Source organism: Orycteropus afer, unplaced genomic scaffold (genome assembly GCF_000298275.1).
Source record: "Orycteropus afer afer isolate SDZICR_OR568_19922 unplaced genomic scaffold, OryAfe1.0 scaffold00096, whole genome shotgun sequence".
NCBI lineage: Eukaryota > Metazoa > Chordata > Mammalia > Tubulidentata > Orycteropodidae > Orycteropus > Orycteropus afer.
In genome coordinates, this window is record NW_006921683.1 from 813,538 (window position 1) to 835,299 (window position 21,762).

The 21,762-nt window shown below is 35.3% G+C and overlaps 1 protein-coding gene across 1 annotated transcript in view; it reads left to right on the top strand.

Annotated features, from left to right (window-relative positions):
- RYR2 (ryanodine receptor 2) overlaps window positions 1–21,762 on the top strand; it is a 1,099,979-nt gene that overhangs the window by 395,440 nt on the left and 682,777 nt on the right. Inside the window, exons 13-14 of the mRNA XM_007942720.1 lie at window positions 17,076–17,240; window positions 21,018–21,139. Of these exons, the coding sequence (XP_007940911.1) occupies window positions 17,076–17,240; window positions 21,018–21,139 (287 nt within the window). The remainder of the gene's footprint in view (window positions 1–17,075; window positions 17,241–21,017; window positions 21,140–21,762) is intronic.

Below are 21,762 nucleotides of genomic sequence, written 5' to 3' on the forward strand. Positions count from 1 at the left end.
AAAAAATGCTACAGTCTACATATACATATATGTGTGGTTTGAGTGTGTGTGTGTATCCTTAACATTCTGTATACTTTTAACAATTATTAGAGTTAGGTAGACTTGGCTATTAAAAAAATCAAATCTCCATCATCTAAAAATAAGGGCTTTTCTCTCCACCCTTCCCTCATCAATTACTCAAAAGAATAATTTGTATGTATGTAAGGATGCTTTCAACTAATACTAGAAATCTCTCTGAACTATGTGTACATTAAGAACATAATCCTACAGTAGTAATTTTCATCTCAGGATTCTCTAGAGAAATAGAAATAGTGGGGGAGAGAGAGAGAGATCCTTGTTGTTAGGTGCCCTCAAGTCGTTTCCAACTCATAGCGACCCTGTGCACAGCAGAATGAAACTACTTCTGGTTCCCATGCCATCTCCATGATCCTTGCTATACCTTAGCCCATTGCTGCAGGCACTGTGTCAATCCATCTCTTTGAGGGCCTTCTCTTCCTTCCTGGACCGTCCACTTTACCAAGTATGACATCCTTCTCCAGGGAATGGTCCCTTCTGACAACATGACCAAAGTAGATGAGATGAAGTTTGGCCATTCTTGCCTCCAAGGAGCATTCTGGCTGCACTTCCTCCAGGACAGATTTGTTAGATCTTTTAACAGTCCATGGTACTCTCAGCATTCTTCGCCAGCACCACAACTCAAAAGCATCAATTCTTCTTTGTTCTTTCTTACTCATTGTCCAGCTCTCACATGCATATGAGGCGACTGAAAAGACCATGGCTTGTGTCAGGTGCACTTTAGTCCTCAAGGAGATATCTTTGCTCTTCAGCACTTGAAAGAGGTCCTTGGCAGCTAATTTGCCCAGTGCTATATGTCTTCTGATGTCCTGACTGCTGCTTCCATTGGCATTAATTTTAGAACCAAGCAATGTGAAGTCTTTGACAACTTCAATCTTTTCTCCATTTATCATGATGCTGCTTATAGGTCCAGTTGTGAGGATTTTTGTTTTCTTTATACTGAGGTGTAATTCATACTGCAGACTGTATTCTTTAATCTTCATCAGTAAGTGTTTTAAGTCATCCGCACTTTGAGCAAGCAAAGTTGTGTTGTCAGCATATTGCAGGTTGTTAATGATTCTTCCTCCAATCTTGATGCCACGTTCTTTTTCATATAGTCCAGAGAGATATGGAGAGATTGATTTTGAGGAATTGGCTGGGCACTGGCAAGTGAGAAATCTGTAGGTCAAGTGACAGGCTGAACATTCCAGCAGTCTTGTGTGCCAAATTGGTAGGTTAGGTGTTGGGGGAGAGAAGTCTGGCAGAAAGCCTTTAATCAGGAGGCAGAATTCTCCTCCTGGAAACCACCAGTTTTATGCTTTAGATCACCTGATTGGTTAAATACCATCCACATTGTGAAGAGTAATCTGCTTTGCTCAAGGCCAGTTGATTTAAATGTTAATCATAAGGAACACTGGTGGTGCAGTGGTTAAATGTTCATCTGCTAAATGAAAGGTCTCTTATTAGAACCCTCCAGCTGGTCCACGGGAAAAAGATGAGGTAGTATGCTTCTGTAAAGATTACAGCCTTGGAAACTCTATGAGACAGTTCTATTGTGTCCTACAGGGTCACTATAAGTCAGAATCAACTCAATGACAGTGGGTTTTATTTATTTATTTATTGTGGTTTGGGTTCAGATTTACAGAGCAAAATTTGTTTTACCTTCAACAGTTCATGTACGTTTGATTTTACACCCTGGGTTGTTTTTTTTAATAGTGATACCTACACTAGTGTTTAACCATACAACTGGGCACTACAGCCTCACAAAGTTGACACATAAAATTAACTATCATACCTATGCATCACTTAATAAAACTTCAACTGTATAGAAACAGTTTGGGCTTCATTATGAGTCAGTTTATATCACCAGTGCCAAAATATCACTTTAATTTTCACACTGATCATTTTCATTTCTGGAACAATTTTGATATTCATTTGAAAATTAGATTTTCCGAGGATTCAACAGCAGAAAAAAAATGGGAGTAGATGGTCAGTGCATTTTTATGTGAAATTAGAAGGGCTGAATTCTTTATGTACTTTCTCTCTAGAAGTTCATTCATCCACTAAACAAATCTTTACTGAGATCCTTCCATTTTCAGCCACTGTTATGTTGCTCTCTGTGGGAATTGGGGTATGTGTCTGAGGGAGCCAGATGTATGAGCCTGTCCAAGCTGGGGTGATTCACAGTCAAATAGGAAAGAAGTAAGTTGAGGGGCAATTTCAATGAAATACCAACATTGCCCTGCTTGTGGTGGTACAGTGTGATATGAGAGTACATGAACCAAAAGAGGAAAGAACCTTTTCTTTTAACAGTTTACAAAAGAAACTATTAGAGTTAAAGCATCAGTGTTTGGAATAATTCTAAACTATGTTGAAAGCAGTTATTTCCTCTTTAAGCATTTTTTTTCCTATTTCTTAAGATCTTCGGGTCCTCATTCTGAATGGATAGACCATTAGACTATTAAATTTAGAATTATATGAATGTTAATGAATGCTAAGATAATAATGAAGATTTCAACACTCTCAGTTAAATGCAGGAGCTAGAGAAATGAAATTTTATATAGTCTTTTGGGGGAAGCTTCCTTTTAATGGCATATCTGGATTAATAGAGAAATGTGGTCTTTTAATTTGACAAAAATAAATATGTAAATCCCTATTAAAGCTATCAGGAGAAATCATAAATAAAAGTGAGTGGAGGATTCTTCAGAATTTTTTAATAAAACATTTCAGCAACCCAGTTAAGCATGTAGATTTTATCAGTTCCTGATGAATCGCTTTGAGCTACAGAGTCAGAATAAAAACATGGAATATTGCTAGACACAACCAAAAATATTTACAGAACAGACTTTTCAGTGTTGATGAGTGATGACATAAGTGATTTCTTATACTGTAGGTATTACAGTGAACCTTATCTGGTTTTTAGCACTCATGGATTTTTTTGTACCAGGATTCAGTAACTAGAGCCACTTTAAAATATCAGTTCTATACTTAATATTGAGTGAACCTCAGCATTATCTAGAAGCTGGCATTAGATACAGTCTGTTAAACTATTTTCCCAATTGTTTATTGTGTATTGAAGGATTCTTTCCAGTAAAATCCTTTTAAATAAGGTGAGAGGGAGAAGATTGGGAGAAAAGTACCACCTACTTAAAAAAAAACCAAACCTACTGCCATCAAATCAGTTACGACTCATAGAGACACCCCTTGGGTTTCCAAGGTAGTACATCTTTACAGAAGTAGGTTGCTCCGCTTTCCTTCCACAGAACGACTGGTGGGTTTGAACCGTCAACCTTATGGTTAGCAGTCAATTGCCTTAGGCAGTGCACTACTGCCTACTTAGATTGAGACAATTATAACAATGATGAGAATATCAAACTATTTACACTCTATAGCTGGCCAGTAAGCAAGTGTAAATTAGAGTTAGGAAGAAGAATCCCTCATAGGTGCAGTTATAATATTTATAATGACAAACATTGTTGTCTTTGTTTTTCTTTTAGTTAAAAAACATTTGTTACAGTTATTGGATGCATTGGTTAACTCATCCTTCCTATGATGGTTTTAATCCTGATATTAGTCATTGTGACAGCTAACATCTGTTGTACATATATGATATGCTTGCTAGCTCTGTACTAAGTGCTCTACAATTGTCATTTACTTTACAATCAATATATTATGTATATATCATTTTTTATTTCCATTTTACAAATGAGAAAACAGAGACTAATCTAGATGAGGTCATTAATCTAATATGACAAAACTAGTCAGGTAGAACCCTGTTTCAGGTTTCTTTGTCTGGAAGGCCAGAACTCCTTCATAACCCTTATTAAATACTAACATCTAATTTTACAGTTACCCACATCTTTTTTAAGATGATGACCCAATGTTTAACTACTATGTAATCTACTAACTGCCATCTTGTTCCATGAATCCATAAGATAAATTCTTACTTGAACTTTTTATCAGAAAAACAATTTGTACTTCAAGAATACTTGAGTTCTCAGGTGGTGCAGTGGTTAAAGCATTCGGCTACAAACCAAAAGGTTGGCAGTTTGAGCCCACCAGCCGATCCATGGGAAAAAGATGAGGCAGTATGCTTCTGTGAAGATTTACAGCCTTGGAAACCCTATGGGGATCTCTTTGAGATGTAATCTACTCCATAGCATTTTTTTTTTTTTTTTTTCTGTTGTTGTTAGAAAATGTTCGCTCTTTATCCAGACTTACTTCTTGTTTCCCTTAGAGGCTGGGTTATGATAATAAAGATTCAGTACACAAAGTAATAATAATTACCTCATTTCAAGTACCTTATAACTTCTCTTTGTTTACTATAAATGATCTCTTGTTTTAAAACTTCCATTAGTTTTAACAGTGTCAAGTGCCTAAAATCCATTTTAAAACAAACAAAACCCTACTGCCATCAAGTTGATTCTGACTCATAACAACCCTATAGTATAGAGTAGAACTGCCTCATAGAGTTTCTGAGGCTGTAAATCTTTACAAAAGCAGACTGCTTTATCTTTCTCCCATGGCATGATTGTTGGGTTCGAATTGCTGAACTTTTGGTTAGCAGCCCAATGCTTTAACTGTACCACCAGAGCTTCTATTTTATGGTCTACAAATTCATTGTATTGGAAAAAGGAAAGACACAGAGGTGATAATGTTCCCCTTATCTTTGATACCCCTGTACAAAATGATATAGTAATACTGAATATTCTAGCATTTCAATCTAGTATTCCATACCATGCAGCAATACTTCTAGAACATTGCTCAGTATTGCTTTAAAACTTAATCATATGAATGTTTTCCCCCACTGCTCCTGTTAATGATGAAAACCAGATAAAGTCATAGAAAGAAAGGGGGTAAAGAATAAAAGTAAAGTAGCACTGTGTGATGAGTTCAGATTATGGTTATTTTTTTTTTTTTTTTTTTAATATTACGTATAGTGAGTATGCATTATTTATTTATTTAATAACAAGTAGAAAATGTTTTTACTTTTGATTATGGAAAATTTTAAATATATACAGAGTATACCAAATGATATAAAAATTCACGTGTAACACTTACATTAAAAAATTTCCAGTATTCTCCCATTTTTGTTTCATATGTACTACTACCCTCTTACTGCTAGGTTATCTTCAATTTTTGAGGTAAAATTTATATTCATAGAAATGAAAAAAACTGAGTTGTATGGTGTTGACAAATGGATACTTCTGTGAACCACCTACTTATCATGATGTACACATTCCTTCCTAGATTATCCCTACTCCTTCTCTTCCAGAAGCAATCAATTTTGTGAGTTTTGAAATCATAGATTACTTTTGTCTGATCTAGATTACTTTTGTCTGATCTAGATTTAGTGTAAATCAAGACATACAGTGTGTTCTCTTTTGTGTATGGCTTATTTCGCGTACTATAGTGCCTAAGGCATTTGACTGCTAACCGGAAGGCTGGTGGTCCAAATCCACCAGACACTCCTCGGAAAGAAAGTTGGGCAATCTACTTCCATAGTGATACCGCCTCGGAAACCCAAGGAGGGGTCGCTATGAGTCGGGTCTGACTCGAGGGCACATAACAACAACATGTGTCTATAATAGTTATCCATGTTGTTGTGTATATCTGTGACTCATTCCTTTTTATTAAGGAGTAGGCCCCCATTTTATTTTAATTTGCCGCAATTTGTTTATACATTCTCTTATTAATGGGTACTTGAGTAATATCCAATTTGTGGCTACTATGAATAAAGATGCTATGAACATATTCTTATACATGTCTTTTTATAGATTTTTTTTCCATTTCTCTTGGGCAAATATCAAGGAGTGAATTTGCTGGGTGAAAGGGTAGAGGTATGCTTACCTTTATAAGAAATTTCCAACTTTTTTCTGAAGTCACTGTAGCACTTACATTCCCAACAGCATTGAATTTGATTTATAGCAGTTCCACACCCTTGCCAACATTTGGTGTTGTCAGTCTTTTTAATTTTAGCTATTCTGGTGGGTGTGTGGTTCTATCTTTTTGTGTTTTTAATTAGCTTTTCGGTGATGACTAATGATATTGAGCACTTTTTCATGTGTTCATTGACTGCTTATATATCTTATTTTGTGACATGCTTAAGTCTCTCCCATTTATTAAAATTAGTTTTTGTTTTATCACTGAGGTTTAGAAATTCTTTATATAGTCTGGATACAAGTTATTTGTTAGTTATATATATTTTTTGGAAATATTTTCTCCTACCATGTGGCTTGGTTATTTTCTTAATCATTTTTTCTTATGAGCACAAATTTTTAATTTTGATTAAATCATCATTTTTTTTTTCTCTTTAGGTTTGTGCTTTTTATCCTGCACCAATTGTGAAGTGTTTCTCCTACCTTTTCTTATAAAAGCTTTATTATTTCATCTGTTATCCATCTGTTTTGGTTACCTAGTGCCACTCTGACAAGAATATACCACAAATGGGATGACCTTAACAAACAGAAGTTTATTCTTACAATTTGGAGGCTTTTAGTCCAAGTTCAAAGTGCCAGGCTATGGGGGCTGTATGAAAGCCCTGTGACCTTGAGTTTCAGCTCTGCCTCATGCTCCCAGCCCACTGAAGCTAGGGACATCTCTTCACTCAGGTAGCTACTGGCTACTGAGGCTAACAAGCCCACGGTCGACAAATAAAATGACACAGTTCCGATGTTACCAAACAAAACAGCAGGCCATTAATTCAAGTCTATTGTAAATCCCAAGGTCGGCAGAGCATGGCAGACTGCTGAACAACTGTAGGGCTACATGCAGGGTCCAAGCATGCAGTAAGCTAGAGACCATTCCCAAAGCTGTTTCTTATATATAAGAAGCAGACCACATACTCAAAGCAGCTACTCAGCTGCTCCAAAAGATTCCACCAATTGGAGTTAATTACCATTCTCATCATGGGGAAAAACTACATTCAGCTGCCCAGCCACTCAACCAGGCCCAGCCAAGTTGATACACAAACATAACCGCCACACCATCTTACATTAACTTTGGTTTTGCTGTGAGGTACGGGTCAAGGTTTCATTTTTTCTATGAGTATACATTTGCAACAACTATGTTAGTTGAAAATCCATCTTTATTCATTAAATTATTTTGGCACCTTTGACAGAAATCAATTTACTATATATATATGAGTCTACATCTAGATCCTTTATTCTTTATTTTGTTATGTTTATCTTTTTTATGCCAATACCCTAGTGTCTTGAATGCTAAAACTTCATAGGGTCTTGACATCTGGTACTGTAAATCTAAGAGCTTTGTACTCCCTCTCTCTCTCTCTTCCCCCCTCCTTTGAGATTATTTTGGTTATCTAGGTTCTTTTCATTTCCATATAAATTTTATATTCAGCTTGTCAACTTCTAATAAAAATAATCCTATTGGAATTATGATATTTTGCATTGAATTCATAAATTTAATTACAGGATAATTGACATTTTAACAATAGTGAGTCTTCAGTTGATGTATATGGAATATTATTTTCATGGAGTTAGTTATTTTAAGTATTTTCTTAGTTTTATAGATTTCAATATAGAGATTTTGCATATTCTTAAGTATTCTGGATATTTGATAAATGAAATTCAAATTTTTTTCTTCAAATAGCTTGTTGCAATGGTAAAAACATTTGATTTTATATGTTGATCTAATATCATATAGAATGTTGTTGTTGTTGTTGTTGTTACATACCGTCGAGTTGGACCCAACCAATAGTGACCCCTCCTTGGGTTTCAGAGGCAGTATCACTACGGGAGTAGATTGCCCCATCTTCTGAGCAGTGGCTGGTGGGTTTGAACTGCCAGCCTTCTGGTTAGCAGTCAAGTACCTTAGGCACTATGCTATCAGAGCTCCCATCTTATAGAATAGTGACCAGTTTTTCCCACAATTTTTTAAAAATTGGTTATTCCTTTGCCTAGAAATTAAAATACAGTGGTGAATAGAAAAGGTAAGAGCTGATAACATGCTTCTTAGGGGAAATTATTTGGAATTTTCACCATTAACTATGATGTTAGTTGTACACTATTAGTAAATGCTCTTGATCTGTTTTTAGAAGATGTTTTCTATTCCAGTTTTATTGAGTGTATTTACTGTGAATGGTATTGAATTGTGTCAAATGTTTTGTCCTCCTCTATTGCTTACTATGGGTTGGAAACAACTCAACAGCAACAGACTTGGGATTTCACTGAGATGATCATATGATTTTGCACATATATTTTATTAATATTGTGAATTATGTTACTTTGGTTTTCAGATATTTAACCAACTTTACTTTCCTAAGATAAATCCTACTTGCTCAGGATGTAGAGTTCTTATTCTATATTGTTGCATTAAATATAAACATTTCATTAAGGATATTTGCATTTATGCTTATCAAGGATTTTGGCATCTGAGTTTTGCTTGTAAAGACTTTATTGGATTTTGCTATCAGGGCAGTTTAAATGCTTGAATCATGAAACAAGCTGTGCAACCTTTTCTTTCTGTTTTCATAAGGGTGTAATCCTTAGAAAATATCTGCCAAAGTTATTGAATTTTTTTCCCAATCATTCCCAAAAAGAAAACTGCAGATCTAATTTATTAACATTAATTTAAAAAAAAAAGTTTTTATTTTGCTTTAATTTTTGAAGGATGGTTTTGCTAGATTCTAATTTGATACCTTTTATTTTCAGCATTTTTAGGAAATTATTTGTATTAGTGTCTTTTGCTGACTTAAACAATTACCTCAAAAGTTAATGGCCTAAATCAACAAAAAAAAATATTTACTATATCACAGTCTCTATGAGTTAAGAATTCAGGATAGGTTTAGTAAGATAGTTTGGCTTTGAGTCTTTCATGAGTCAAACAGTTTTTCCAGGGCTGTAGTCATCTGAGAAGGCTCAATGCTGGAAGTAAAGCATGTTGTGTGGTGTTGAGTCAATTCCAACTCATAGTAACCCATGTGACAGAGTAGAACTGCCCCTTAGGGTTTTCCAGGCTGTAATCTTTATGGACTGAAGAAGAGTTGATGCTTTTGAGTTGTGGTGCTGGCGAAGAATGCTGAAAGTACCACGGACTGCTAAAAGAAGTAACAGATTTGTCCTGGAGGAAGTGCAGCCAGAATGCTCCTTGGAAGCAAGAATGGCCAGACTTCGTCTCACCTATTTTGGTCATGTTGTAAGAAGGGACCATTCCCTGGAGAAGGATGCCATACTTGGTAGGGTGGGCACTAAAGAGGGGGAGGCCTTCAATAAGATGGATTGACACGGTGGCTGCAATGATGGGCTCAAGTATAGCAGGGATTGTGGGGCTGGCGCAGGATGGGGCAGTGTTTCAGTCTGCTGTGCATGTGGTCGCTATGAGTCGGAAACGACTCGACGGCACTTAACAACAACAACAATCTTTATGGAAGCAGATTGGTAGGGGTCACAAAACTTTTTCTGTAAAGGGACAAATAATAAACATTTTAAGATTTTTGGCCTATATGAGCCATGTTGCAACTACTTAACCTCTACCATTTTATTGTGAATACAGCCATAGACAATACACAAGTGAGTAACCATGGCTGTGTTTCAATAAAACATTATTTATGGATGTTGAATTTAATATAATTTTCTTAGCTCACTAAATACCATTTTTCTTTGACTTTTTTTCCAATTCAAAAATGAAAACCACATTATTAGCAAGTGTGTCATACACAAATATGACACAAAGTTTGGCCTGTGGGCTACAGTTTTCTGATCCCTGAGTTACAGGATGTACTTCCAGAACGGTTCATTCACATGGCTGGCAAGTTTGCTAGCGTTGGCAGGAAACCTCAGTGACTTCCCACAGGTAAGCTTGAATGTCCTCATAGAATGGTAATTGACTCTTTTAGAGTGGTTGATTCAAGAGACAGAAACCAAGGAGGAAAAATATCTTTTATGACCTAGTCTGTATGTCACTCATTGTTAGCTCTGCCACATTCTGTTCATTAGAAGTGAGTCACTAAGACTGGCCCATAGTAAGGAGAGGAGTATTAGAATTTTGCTTTTGAAGGAGGGAATATCAAAGAATTTGTGGACATATTTTACAACAATCATTTTTCTTTATGTCTCCATTGTTTCTGATGAGAGATTGGCTATAATTTGTATAGATATTTTCATCTATATGAGTCTTTTTTTATTTTTCTGGCCACTTCTAAGATTTTCTCTTTATTTTTTATTTTAATAATCTGATCATATCAGAGATAAAGATAAACAGCGCCTCAGAGACTTATGGAACAATGTTAATCACTCTAATATAAGTCTTATCAGAGAATCTACAAAAAAAAAAAAAAAGAAAAATAGAATAAAAAGAAAACCACACCTCAAAAAAAAGAAATTTCTTTTTGGTTTTTGAGCTGTGGGTTTTCTTTTTATTCTGCCTTTTTTATTTTTTTTTAGATTCTTTTCAAGTTAAAAAAAATCTCAAAACTGGGAGTTTGGAGACCATCACTTTTGCAGATATTTGTTTTTTACCCCATACTTTCTTTTCTCTGAGTCTCTGATCATTTAAATCTCTGATCATCAGATTGGCCTCTGGGCTGTAGGTTAGCAAGTTTGATTGATCTTCTTTAAACTTCATTAACTTTTTTCCTACAATTCCAATTGATTTTTCATCTCTTTTTTTTTTTTCTTTTTGTCACTCGACAGTAGTTTGTTTTATCGATCCTTCCAGAGAAACAACCTCTGGTTTTGTTGATTCTTCTATTATTTTTCTGTTTTGTTTATATCCACCCTGATCTTTATTATTTCTTTCTTTCTTTTCTTTTTTTTTTTCTGGTAGCTTTTGGCTTCTTTTGCTCTTTTTCAATTTGTTTAAGTTGTTAGCTTATGTTAATTATTTTGGCTCTTCTTTTTTAATGTAGACTTTTATTGCTAAGAATTTCCCTCTGAGTACTGCTTTTGCAAAATAAATAAGTAAATAAATAAATAAACCTCAAAACTGGACCAATAAGCAACATCATGATAAATGGAGAAAAGATTGAAGTTGTCAGGGATTTCACTTATTTGCCTCTATAATCAACACCCATGGAAGCAGCAGTCAAGAAATCAGATGTCATATTACACTGGCAAGTCTGTTGCAAGAGACCTCTTTAAAGTGTTAAGCAAAGATTACTGTGTGTGTTATAGGACCAAACATGGGTCCCTACCCGGTGTGCAGTCAGGCCAAAATAGTTTACACACCGAGATTGAGAGGAGAGAAAATTGCAAAGCGGCAATGCAAGGAGTAGGAGTAGTTCAGTACCCAGATCTGACTCCCCAAGATGCCATTGAAATACAGTTTTTGTAGGTTTCAGGAGAGGGGATTGTGCATATTCACAAAAGGTTGAGGAATTTGGGGCATGAACATGAAATGAGTGACGATTATGGATGTGTCACACTAGCTTCCTCTTATCAGCTGATAGGGGCTTGGGCAGAGGGGAGAGGGTCCACAATTAACTTTTGTTCTTTTTTGCCCTATTGTGATTGTCTGTGGGCCAGAGTTAATTTGCAAGTTGTTTCTAAGATACTTTTAGAAGTCTGTCATCTGCAGGAAAGAATATTTTCCATTCAGTTCTTTAAGGAACTGAATACTCCTCTGTCTGGGGTGGGAAAATATTTGGGGGTAATTTAGTTTACTTATCTATTCCCATCTGGGTGCCAGGGTGGGGGAAATAGTTTTTACTTTACTTGGTTTCATATGCCTAACCCAAGCCATAAGGGAGCTCTGGTGGCTTAGTGCCTAAGGCATTTGACTGCTAACCAGAAGGCTGGCAGTTCAATCCCACCAGTCACTCCTCAGAAGGAAGATTAAGCATTCTATTTCTGTAATGATACCACCTCAGAAACGCAAGGAGGGGTCACTATGAGTAAGATCCAACTCGATGGCAGTGCTTTTGGTTTTTGGTTTTGAACCCAAGCCATGGTATTTTTCCATCGCTTCATATGCAATTGAAAGCTGGACCATGAATAAGGAAGACTATAGGAAGAATTGATGCCTTTGAATTACAGTGTTGGTGAATACTGAAAATACCACAGACTGCCATAAGAATGAACAATTGTGTCCTGGATGAAGTGCAGCCAGAATGCTCTTTGGAAGCAAGAATGGCCAGACTTTGTCTCACCTACTTTGGTCATGTGGTAGGAAGGAATCATTCCCTGGAGAAGGATACCATGCTTGGTAGAGAGTTAGTGAAAAAGAGGAAAACCCTCAACAAAGAAGATTGACACAGTGACTGCAATGATGGATTCAAGTATAGGAAGGATTTTGAGAATGGCCTGCGACCAGGCAATGTTTCATTCTCTTGTGCACAGGGTCACTATGACTTGGATTCAACTTGATGGCAGCTAAAAACAACACTGCTATTTCTGTGTCCCAAAGGTTTTGGTATATTGTTTTCATTTTCATTTGATTCTAAGAATTTTTAAATTTCACCTGTGATCCTTTTTTTTTTTTTCCTGTTCTTGATTGCTGATTATGGTCAGAGAAGATGTATGACTACAATGTTTTTAAATTGGTCTATTCTGGAAAATGATCCATGCACACTGGAGAAAAATGTGTATTGTTCTGATCTGGGTGAAGTGTTCTATATATGTTCATTAGTTCTAATTGGCTTATGGTTTTATTTAAGTTCTCAATGTCCTTAGTGATCTTCTTTTAGATGTTCTTTTATAATTGAAAGTGATGTGTTGAAGTTCCCTACTATTATTGTGAAGTTCTCTATTTGTCCTTTCATATTAGTATTTGTTTCATGTATTTTGGTCATTGCTGTTGGGCATACATGTATTTATAATTGTTATGTCTTCCTGGATTAACCCTTTTATTATTATGTAATGTCGTTTTTTATCTCTTGAAATAAATTTTATTTAAAGTCTATTTTATCTAATATCAGTATGGCCATCCCTACTCTTTTTTGTTGACTGGTTGCATGGAATATTTTTCACCATCCTTTTATTTTCAGTTTGTTTCTGTCCTTATGTCTGAAGTTTGTTTCTTGTAGTTAGCGAAAGGATGAATTATGTTTGTTTGTTTGTTTTTCTCATCCATTCTAATACTCTTTGTGCATGTAGCATTTAGACCACTTACATTTAAGGTTATCACTGAAAATGAAGTGTCTACCTCATTCATTTTACTGTTATTTGTGTGTTCTGTATTTTTTGTTGTTTCATTCTGATTTTTCTCTTTTTCTTCATATTTGGCAGTCATTTTGTGATAAGCCTTTTTGCTTTATTCTTTCTTTTCTTCTGAATGTTTCTGCTTGGTGATTTCTTAGTAGGTTATCATGTATATTATATTACAGAACTTACAGTTGAATGTTTAATATATGAACAAAGTTAACATAAAACCTCAACATAATAAATCTATTTCTAATATATTCCTCCCTTCCCCATTTCTGTTAGTGTGTGTCCATTAACATCAATATACAACCTATATTCAGTAAGTTTACTTTGTATTTATGTACTAACTTGATGTTGTAGTGTTATGAGGATTTAATTATTGAGTTTATTCCTTGATTGATCATGTTGTTGCATTGTTTTGGAGATATAAAACACATATATTTGGAGATACATATATATATGTGTGTGTATATATATATATATATATATTTACATATATATGTATATCTATATATATTTCTCTTCTTTTACTTATATTGATACAAGTATTTATTTCATGTTCTTTAAGGTAGGCTTGTAGTGACAAATTCCAGAGATTCTATTTGTTTGGGAATGTCTTGATTTCACCCTTGTTTTTTTATTGTGATTTGGGTAAAAATTTACAGAGCAAATTCACTTTCCATACAGCAGTTCACATACACTTTGTCTCATGACATTGACCACAGTTCACCACAAAAGCAACAGCTCCCCTTCCACTTCCTCCTGACACTCACTTCTTCCCTGTGTCCATGCCTCCATGCACCCCTGCCCCCTGAGCTGTCTCCCTGTGCATAAATAGCCTTCTTTCTCCCATGATTGTTTTCTCCAAGGAGTGTATTTACCTCAGGTAAATTTTCATCTCCTATGCCTGTCTTTTGCTTGACTGGAAGCCACAGGTATGGGTTCAATTCCAGACCTGAAGGGCAACTAGGGGCCATAGTCTCAGTGGTTCCACCAGGCTCTATCAGGCCAGCAAACGTGGTCCACCCCCCCCCTTTTTTTTTCCCAAATGTTTTTGAGTTTTGTTCCACATTGTTCTCCTCTCTGTGCAGGGTCTCCTACATAACGCCCCCTCTGAGTGTTGACATTGGTAGCCAGGCACCATCTAGTGCTTCTGGTCTCATAGTCATATAGGATGTGAGATTACATGGTGTACTAGTTGCAAGGACTAATTCTGTCCATGAATCTTTGGTTTTCTTCATTCTTCTTTGCTCTGGATGAGAAGAGACCCATCATTGCATATAGATGGCTGCTTGCAAGCTTTTAAGATTCCAGTTGCTACTCACCAAAGTAGGAGGTAGAACAATGTTTTGTGTAGTATGTTATGCCAGTGAGCTTGATGTCCCCTGTGACTATGGTCCTGAGCCCAGAGGTTCAACTACTCACTCCCTCTGACACCCTTGTTTTTGAATGACAACTTTTCTGGGTAAAGAATTCTTAGTTGCTGTTCTGGTTACCTAGTACTGCTCTGACAAGAATATACCACAAATGGAATGGCTTAAACAAACAGGAGTTTATTCTTACAATTTGGAGACTTTAAGTCTAAGTTCAAAGTGCCGAACTCTAGGGGCTGAGTGAAAGCCTCTCAACCTTGGGGTCCAGCTCTGCCTCCTGCTCCCGGCCCACTGGAGCTAGAGGCATTTCTTCACTCAGACAGCTGCTGGCTGCTGAGGCTGAGAAGCCCCAAGGTTTACAAGACAAAAGGCACAGTCTCAGTGTTACCAATCTGCATGGCAGGCCATTAACTTAAGTCCACTATAAGTCCCAAAGTTGGCAAAGCATAGCAGGCTACTGAACAACGACACAGCTACATGCAGGGTCCAAGTGTGCCAAAGGCTAGAGACTATACCCAAAGGCTTCTCCTTATACACAAGAAGCAGACCACATACCCAAAGGCAGCTAGCTACCCACTACTTATGGTAGATCCCACCATGAAGTTGATTGCCAGTCTCCTTGTGGAGATTAACTACCACCAGCTTCCCAGCCTCTCAACCAGGCACAGCCAAGTTGACACACAAACCAAACTACCACAGTTGCCAATTATTTTTATTGTTCAGTATTTTATATATGTTGTCCCTTTGTCATTTGTCCTCTAGAGTTTTTTGGGAAAAAACCACACTGATTCTTGTGAAAGACCCTTGGTATGTTATATTTCATTTGTCTCCTGCTGCTTACAGAATTCTATCCTTGTCTTTGATTTTCTAAAATTTTATTAGGATTTACCAGATCTTTTCATGTCTTCTGATCAATGTTCATGTAGCTTCCTGTATATGCAAGCTTGGTTCTCTGTTCGGGTCTAGATAATTGTCCTTAATTGTCACTTGGATAATTGTTTGTATGCCTTCATTGTTATTATAGTGCTCTAGGATTCCAACAATTCTAATGTTAGATTTCTTATTTGAATCTCATCTGTCCTTTTGAGTTTGTTCACTTTTGTTTGTTCTTTTGTATTTTTTTCTCTTGAGTTTTGATAAGTTCCTCTGTTTTCTAGTTCTTTTATTCTGTTTTCCATCTGTTTGACTCTTATTGAGTGCTTTTTTTTTAACTTTTTCTAATTCATTCACTTCTAGTAGTTCTCTTTGAGGGTTTTTTTTTTTTTTTTTTAATGTTTTCAGTTTCTTTGTTGACTCTCTGATATTTTTCCTCCATTTGTTTCCTAATCTCTGATAGCTTGTTTTCGTTGTGCTTTTTGCTTTTTTAAAACATTTAGTGCCATAGTCTAAAAATTACCAGTTATTTGCATTAGTCTGGCCTCCATAGGAGAAATTTTCTCATCTTCATGTTTTGCTTTTGATTGGTCTTTCTTCTCTTGAGAGTTTGTATATTTTACTGTTGTTGTTGTTGAACTTGGACCATCTTGTTATCTATTTTTTAATTTTTTACTTTAAATTTTATATTGTGATTTTTGTGAAAAAAATTTCTAATTGGTCACCCTACTGGCCCAGTGGCCAAGAGCCTGGCTGAGCTTTTAGTCTGTGCTTGATTTTGTTCATTTTTCAGTGAGTTAGTTGCTGGAGGAGTAAATGAGAGCATCCACTCTCTTTGCTAACTTGCTTTCCCTTTCCCAAATTAATAGGAGTATGTAAGAAGCATTGTGTTGTGTCAAAGGATCACCTGCTTCTTCATAGAAATAGTAGTTTGTGGTATGGTAGCCCCTTTGGAGTGAATGCCACATACTTCAATTTTGAAATGACAGTAGTGGAAACTGAATTATCACTTCTATTAGTTCATAAAAACTCACCATTGCCATTAATATCCTCTTACTCCTCATCTTCACTGTCACTATTATGGTTAAAATCATTAAAATTTATTAAAGTGTTTATTTTATTCCCAGTAGTATGCTTAAACTTTACATACATTAATTCATTTTTATGATCCCATGGAAGAGGCACTTTTATTACATTTATTTTTAGATGATAAAACTGAGGCTTTAAAGGTTTAATTATACTGTTCCCAGATCACAGAGGTAATAAGTACAGAGTTTAGACTCAAAACTGAGTCTTTCTTTCTCCAAAATGTATACTTTCAGCTACCAGTCAATGAAAACAATAATTTGGGAAAAATACTAAACTACTAATTTTAATAAAGATCACTGATTTGGAGTTTCTGTTAAGCAATACAAAATTATATGTTATGGCCAAAATAATTTTCTGCCAATGTAAATAAGAATATATATTTTTAATTTTTGTAGATTCCTATTTTGATTTACAATGCATGTTAAATTGAACTGGAACAGAAAATTTGACTGTTGTTATTTCATCGGACTCCAGAGGGGTGCATTTTTCAAAGAACATAGCTACAATCTTTGGATATATGTTGCTAATTTCCAAATGTTTGGTAATATGTTTTTTTTTTGTTGTTGTTGTTGTTCTCTTTCCTTAGGAAAAATTGGATATATTGATAAGAAAAGAAGTAGATGGCATGGGCACCTCTGAAATAAAATACGGTGATTCAGTGTGCTATATACAACATGTGGATACAGGCCTGTGGCTTACTTACCAATCTGTGGATGTGAAATCTGTGAGAATCGGGTCAATACAACGTAAGGTAAGATTATAGGAAACCACAATTTGTAGCAGTGACTTTATATGAATTAAATGTACTGACACAGTTTGAAAGTGGTAGCTAACAATTTCAGCCACCTGCTAAAGTTCATTATTTTACATTCTAAAAGCCGAGTCCCAGCATGTCTTACTCTAATAATAACTTATTATTAGATTTCATGTACATTTCTATGTTATTTTATTTACTCACTTACATATCTCTCTTTCCTAATTTGTAGGCTCTTTAAGGACAGTGGCTGTGTCCTATATTGTTAATATTTTTGCACTTAACATATAACACAATTCATAACACCAAGTAAAAGGGCAAATTTGATTTCTACAAATATAAGACATCTTAGAAAAGGCCGTAGTGGAGAAGAAATTTTTATTTTCCATACAATTGTTAATCAGGCATAGATACAGTCTGGCATAAATTGTTCAACATTATTTTAATCTATGTACAGTGACCATTACTGATTTTAGGCCAGTTGGAGGTTGATTCTGCATTGGTGAGGTTTAGCTTAAATTTATACCCCCAGACTTTTCTCACAGTTTTGGGTTGAGATCCTCATATACAATCCCACAAGACCTGTACAACTTTTAAATAAGTGTTCCCTTATCTTTGAGGTGTTTGATTTAAGATCATAAATTTAAATTTAAATGTCAGTCTTTGTGAATTCTTTATTTCCTGTGAGTGAGGCTTAGTGTTCTTAACTTTTTATTAGGAACAATTCAAATATATACAAAGTTAATAAGATAATGTAATGAACCCCTGTGTATCTATACTGAGCTTCAAACTCTTCAACATTCTCCTACTCTTGTTTCATCTCTACTTCCATTATTTCCACTTTTCACTAGATTGGTACTATAATTTTATTTTAAGTTTGTTGGGAAGTAAAATTTATATACATATATTTCAACAAAAGCACTTAGCTGTAGAATTTCTGAAAAAAGAGATATACCCATATGACTCATATATATCTTTCCCAGACAGTTCTCCAAGGATTTTTTCCCAGGTTATCCCCACTTCTTGTTTCCAAGAGACAACTGCTCCTATATTGGCCCTAGAGCCAGGATATATTAGAGGACTTATCTTCTCTAACTTCTAGTCCTACTTTCTTCATTTGCACTGTAGTAATGACAGTTCTCTGGTAGCATAGTGGCTAAGACACTTGCCTGCTAACCAGACGGCTGGCGGTTCAAACCACCAGCCACTCCTCGGAAGGAAGGTTAGGCAATCCTACTTCCGTAGTGATACTGCCTCGGAAACCCAAGGAGGGGTCGTTATGAGTCGGGTTTGACTCGACGGCACATAACAACAACAACAAAATGACAGTTCTTAATCATTACTCTGTTTTCTTACATCCTAACCATGGATTGGGAGCTCTGGTGACTTAGTGCCTAAGGCATTTGACTGCTAACCAGAAGGCTGGCAGTTCAAATCTGCCTTGGAAGGAAGGCTGGGCAATCTTCTTCTGTAGCGATACTGCCTCGGAAACCCAAGGAGGGGTCACCATGAGTCGGATCTGACTCGACCGCAGCGAGTTTGGTTTTTTTTTTGGTTTTTAACCATGGAGTAAAGTTTAGTCAAAATGGAAATCTATATTCTCCATCTTAGGCAAGCATAGAGCTTACTTTTCTTATAATAATATGAGAAGGATGATTATGATACTACAGTCTTTCTTAGGTGAGTGAATGAAGCAAGCTTTCTAGGCCTTCTAAGGGTTAATTTAATCAACAGCTCTAAACCTCTTGCAGTTTCACAGAGTAAAACAGCTGCATTGGGTTTTCTTGATGGTAACTTTGAAGGTATACATCAGTCTTTCTTCCACTGCTGGGTGGGTTTGAATTGCCAATCTTTATGTTAACAGCATATTGCTAACTGTTTGCATCACCCAGTGAACTCTGTCTGTACTGTAAACTTACTGCTATTTCTAAAAATACCTACTATAATAAATCTTTATGGGGAGACTTCAGTGTGGCCAAGATGTATTAGAACTTCCTCAGTCTGGGACCTTCTAATTTTTATATACTTCCTAGTTAACTGGTATCTTCATATTTCTGTTTTTGCAAAAAAGGCATGTTTTTGTTCATAGCTGCTGTGGAGTCAGCCCTTGACTCATGGTGACTCTTTGCTTAGTAGAATCGAACCATTATGATCCATGGGGTTTTCATTGGCTAATTTTTCAGGAGTAGATCACCAGGTCTAGGAAAGGCAGGTGGATGATATATATTCCCTGGCTCTTTGCATATTTCAAACTGTTTTTCTGTTGTCATTTCATATGGATAAAAACAATTTTAAAAATCTCTGACTAGTTTTTATTTATCCCACTTAATGTGAACATGCCATTGTATGTGAATAATTGTTTCAGTCATGGAATTTTGTCCATGAATTTGCCAATTATTAGTTTTTATGAAATCCTACTGGATTTAATTAACTAATATTTTATTTAAAATTATTACATATATATTTTATGTGAAATGAACTTTATTTATGGATACTGAAAGTGGAATTTCACACAATTTTTATGTATCATGAAATACTAGTCTTTCTTCTCCTCTCCCCCCACCAACCGTTTACGAATATAAAAACCATTATTAGCTCACAGACTTCACAAAAATAAGAGGCAGGTATAGCTTGCTGACCCCTGGTCTAGACTAGTCCCACCATTGGGAATATCTCTTCTTTGCTGGTGTATTAGAGCTCAAGTGTGGATACTGTCTAGCCCTAGAACCTTTCAAATCTTGGATCTTTACTTTTCCAACCTGCTTTAAAGAAACTCATCTAACCAGATTTCTACTTTGGTGAGAACAGTCCTTTTGATTATATTAATTTTTTAGGAAGCTACTCATTTCCTTTTGGATATCCTTTTTTTTTTTTTTTTTTTTTTGCCATAGCATTGTAGTTAGTATTGTTTTATATTAGTATTAATCTTTTTCTTATATTATTACTAATTCTCTATGGTTTTTTTTTTCTTGCTATATATTTTTTCACCTGGTTTTTGAGACATTTATCTATCTTTTTCTTCTCAAAGAATAAAATTTTGCAATTATACCTTCTTTCTAGTATTTTATTTTTATTCCTAGATGACTAGTTCCCCTTTCACTTTGTTGTATTTATTTTGTTGTTCTTTTCTAAAGTCTTAAAATGAGCAATAAGTTTCTTCATTTTACTATATTTTCATTATTAAAGATATTTAAGGTCATGGTACTGCTTTTGAATACATATATATCTGGTAGAAAGTGGTAGGTTCTCCTTACATTACTTTCTAGATGTGATGTAATATAATGTTCTCCTTTGATGCTTTGTGCAGAAATTTACTTAGGCTGTATCAATCACTGAATGCGGATATGTGAAAACATTCTGCTGTTTGTTTTGCTAAGCTCAATATCTTTACTAATTCATTCATTAAAAAATATTACATGAATACATTGAAGGACTAGTTTTTACAAGGATCTCTACATGTTTTTTTTTTACGTACACACAACAGCTTTTCAGTCCCTCAACCTATCTGTGGATTCTTTTTATTGTTATGATTCACTGTTTTAAGTATGAATATTCTTAGCTTACAAACAAGCAATTCTGTTTGGTTTCTATATCCTTACTGATTTTCTGTCTAGTTGTTTTATTATTGAGGGAAGGTTATTATATTTCTAACTGTAACTATGGACTTTTTGTTTTCTCATTGTAGTTCTGTCACATTTTTCTCATATATTTTGGAGTTCTGTTTTTAGGTACATTATTAGGTGTAAATAATGGCATTATTTCTCTTTCTTACAGGCTATTATGCACCATGAAGGCCACATGGATGATGGCTTAAATTTATCTAGGTCTCAGCATGAAGAATCTCGTACAGCACGAGTAATTCGTAGCACGGTCTTCCTTTTCAATAGATTTATAAGGTTTGTTTTCTTTTGCTGTGGTGGTTATTTGATATTTTATTAGATTTACTAATAGACAATTAAGAAATATGTTATGGTGATAGTAATCAAAAGCATCATTACGATAATGTAACATAATAAATTTCATACTATTTGATAGGTCCACGGAACATCAGAAAGTTCTAGTTAGATGATTTTGTGTCTTTTTATTTTTTAAATAAACTTAAGGAAAACAACAACAACATGTTATTAGAAATTCTACTTGTAACTTATAATTGATAGCTGTAAGAGAGAGGGTTATTCTATAGCATAATGTGGTACTGGCCCTTTTCAATTAGTTTTTACAATGAGGGCCAAGAAGCCTAGAGAGATAGTTGGTGAGTGTTGAATTGTATTAAAAGTGAGATGATTTTTGCATAATAGTTGAAACAATTGCATATCTACAATCTAAACCAAACTTGTGACAAAAGTGCTTTCTGGTAACATTATACCAATTTACATTCTGACCTGTGAAGGAGATCATCTCTCTTTAAGCTTTTACCAATTACATCTATAATTGTGTTTTTGTCTTAATTTACATTGAGAATGTTGTTGTTGTTGTTATGTGCCGTAGAGTCAGCCCTGACTCATAGCGACCCCTCCTT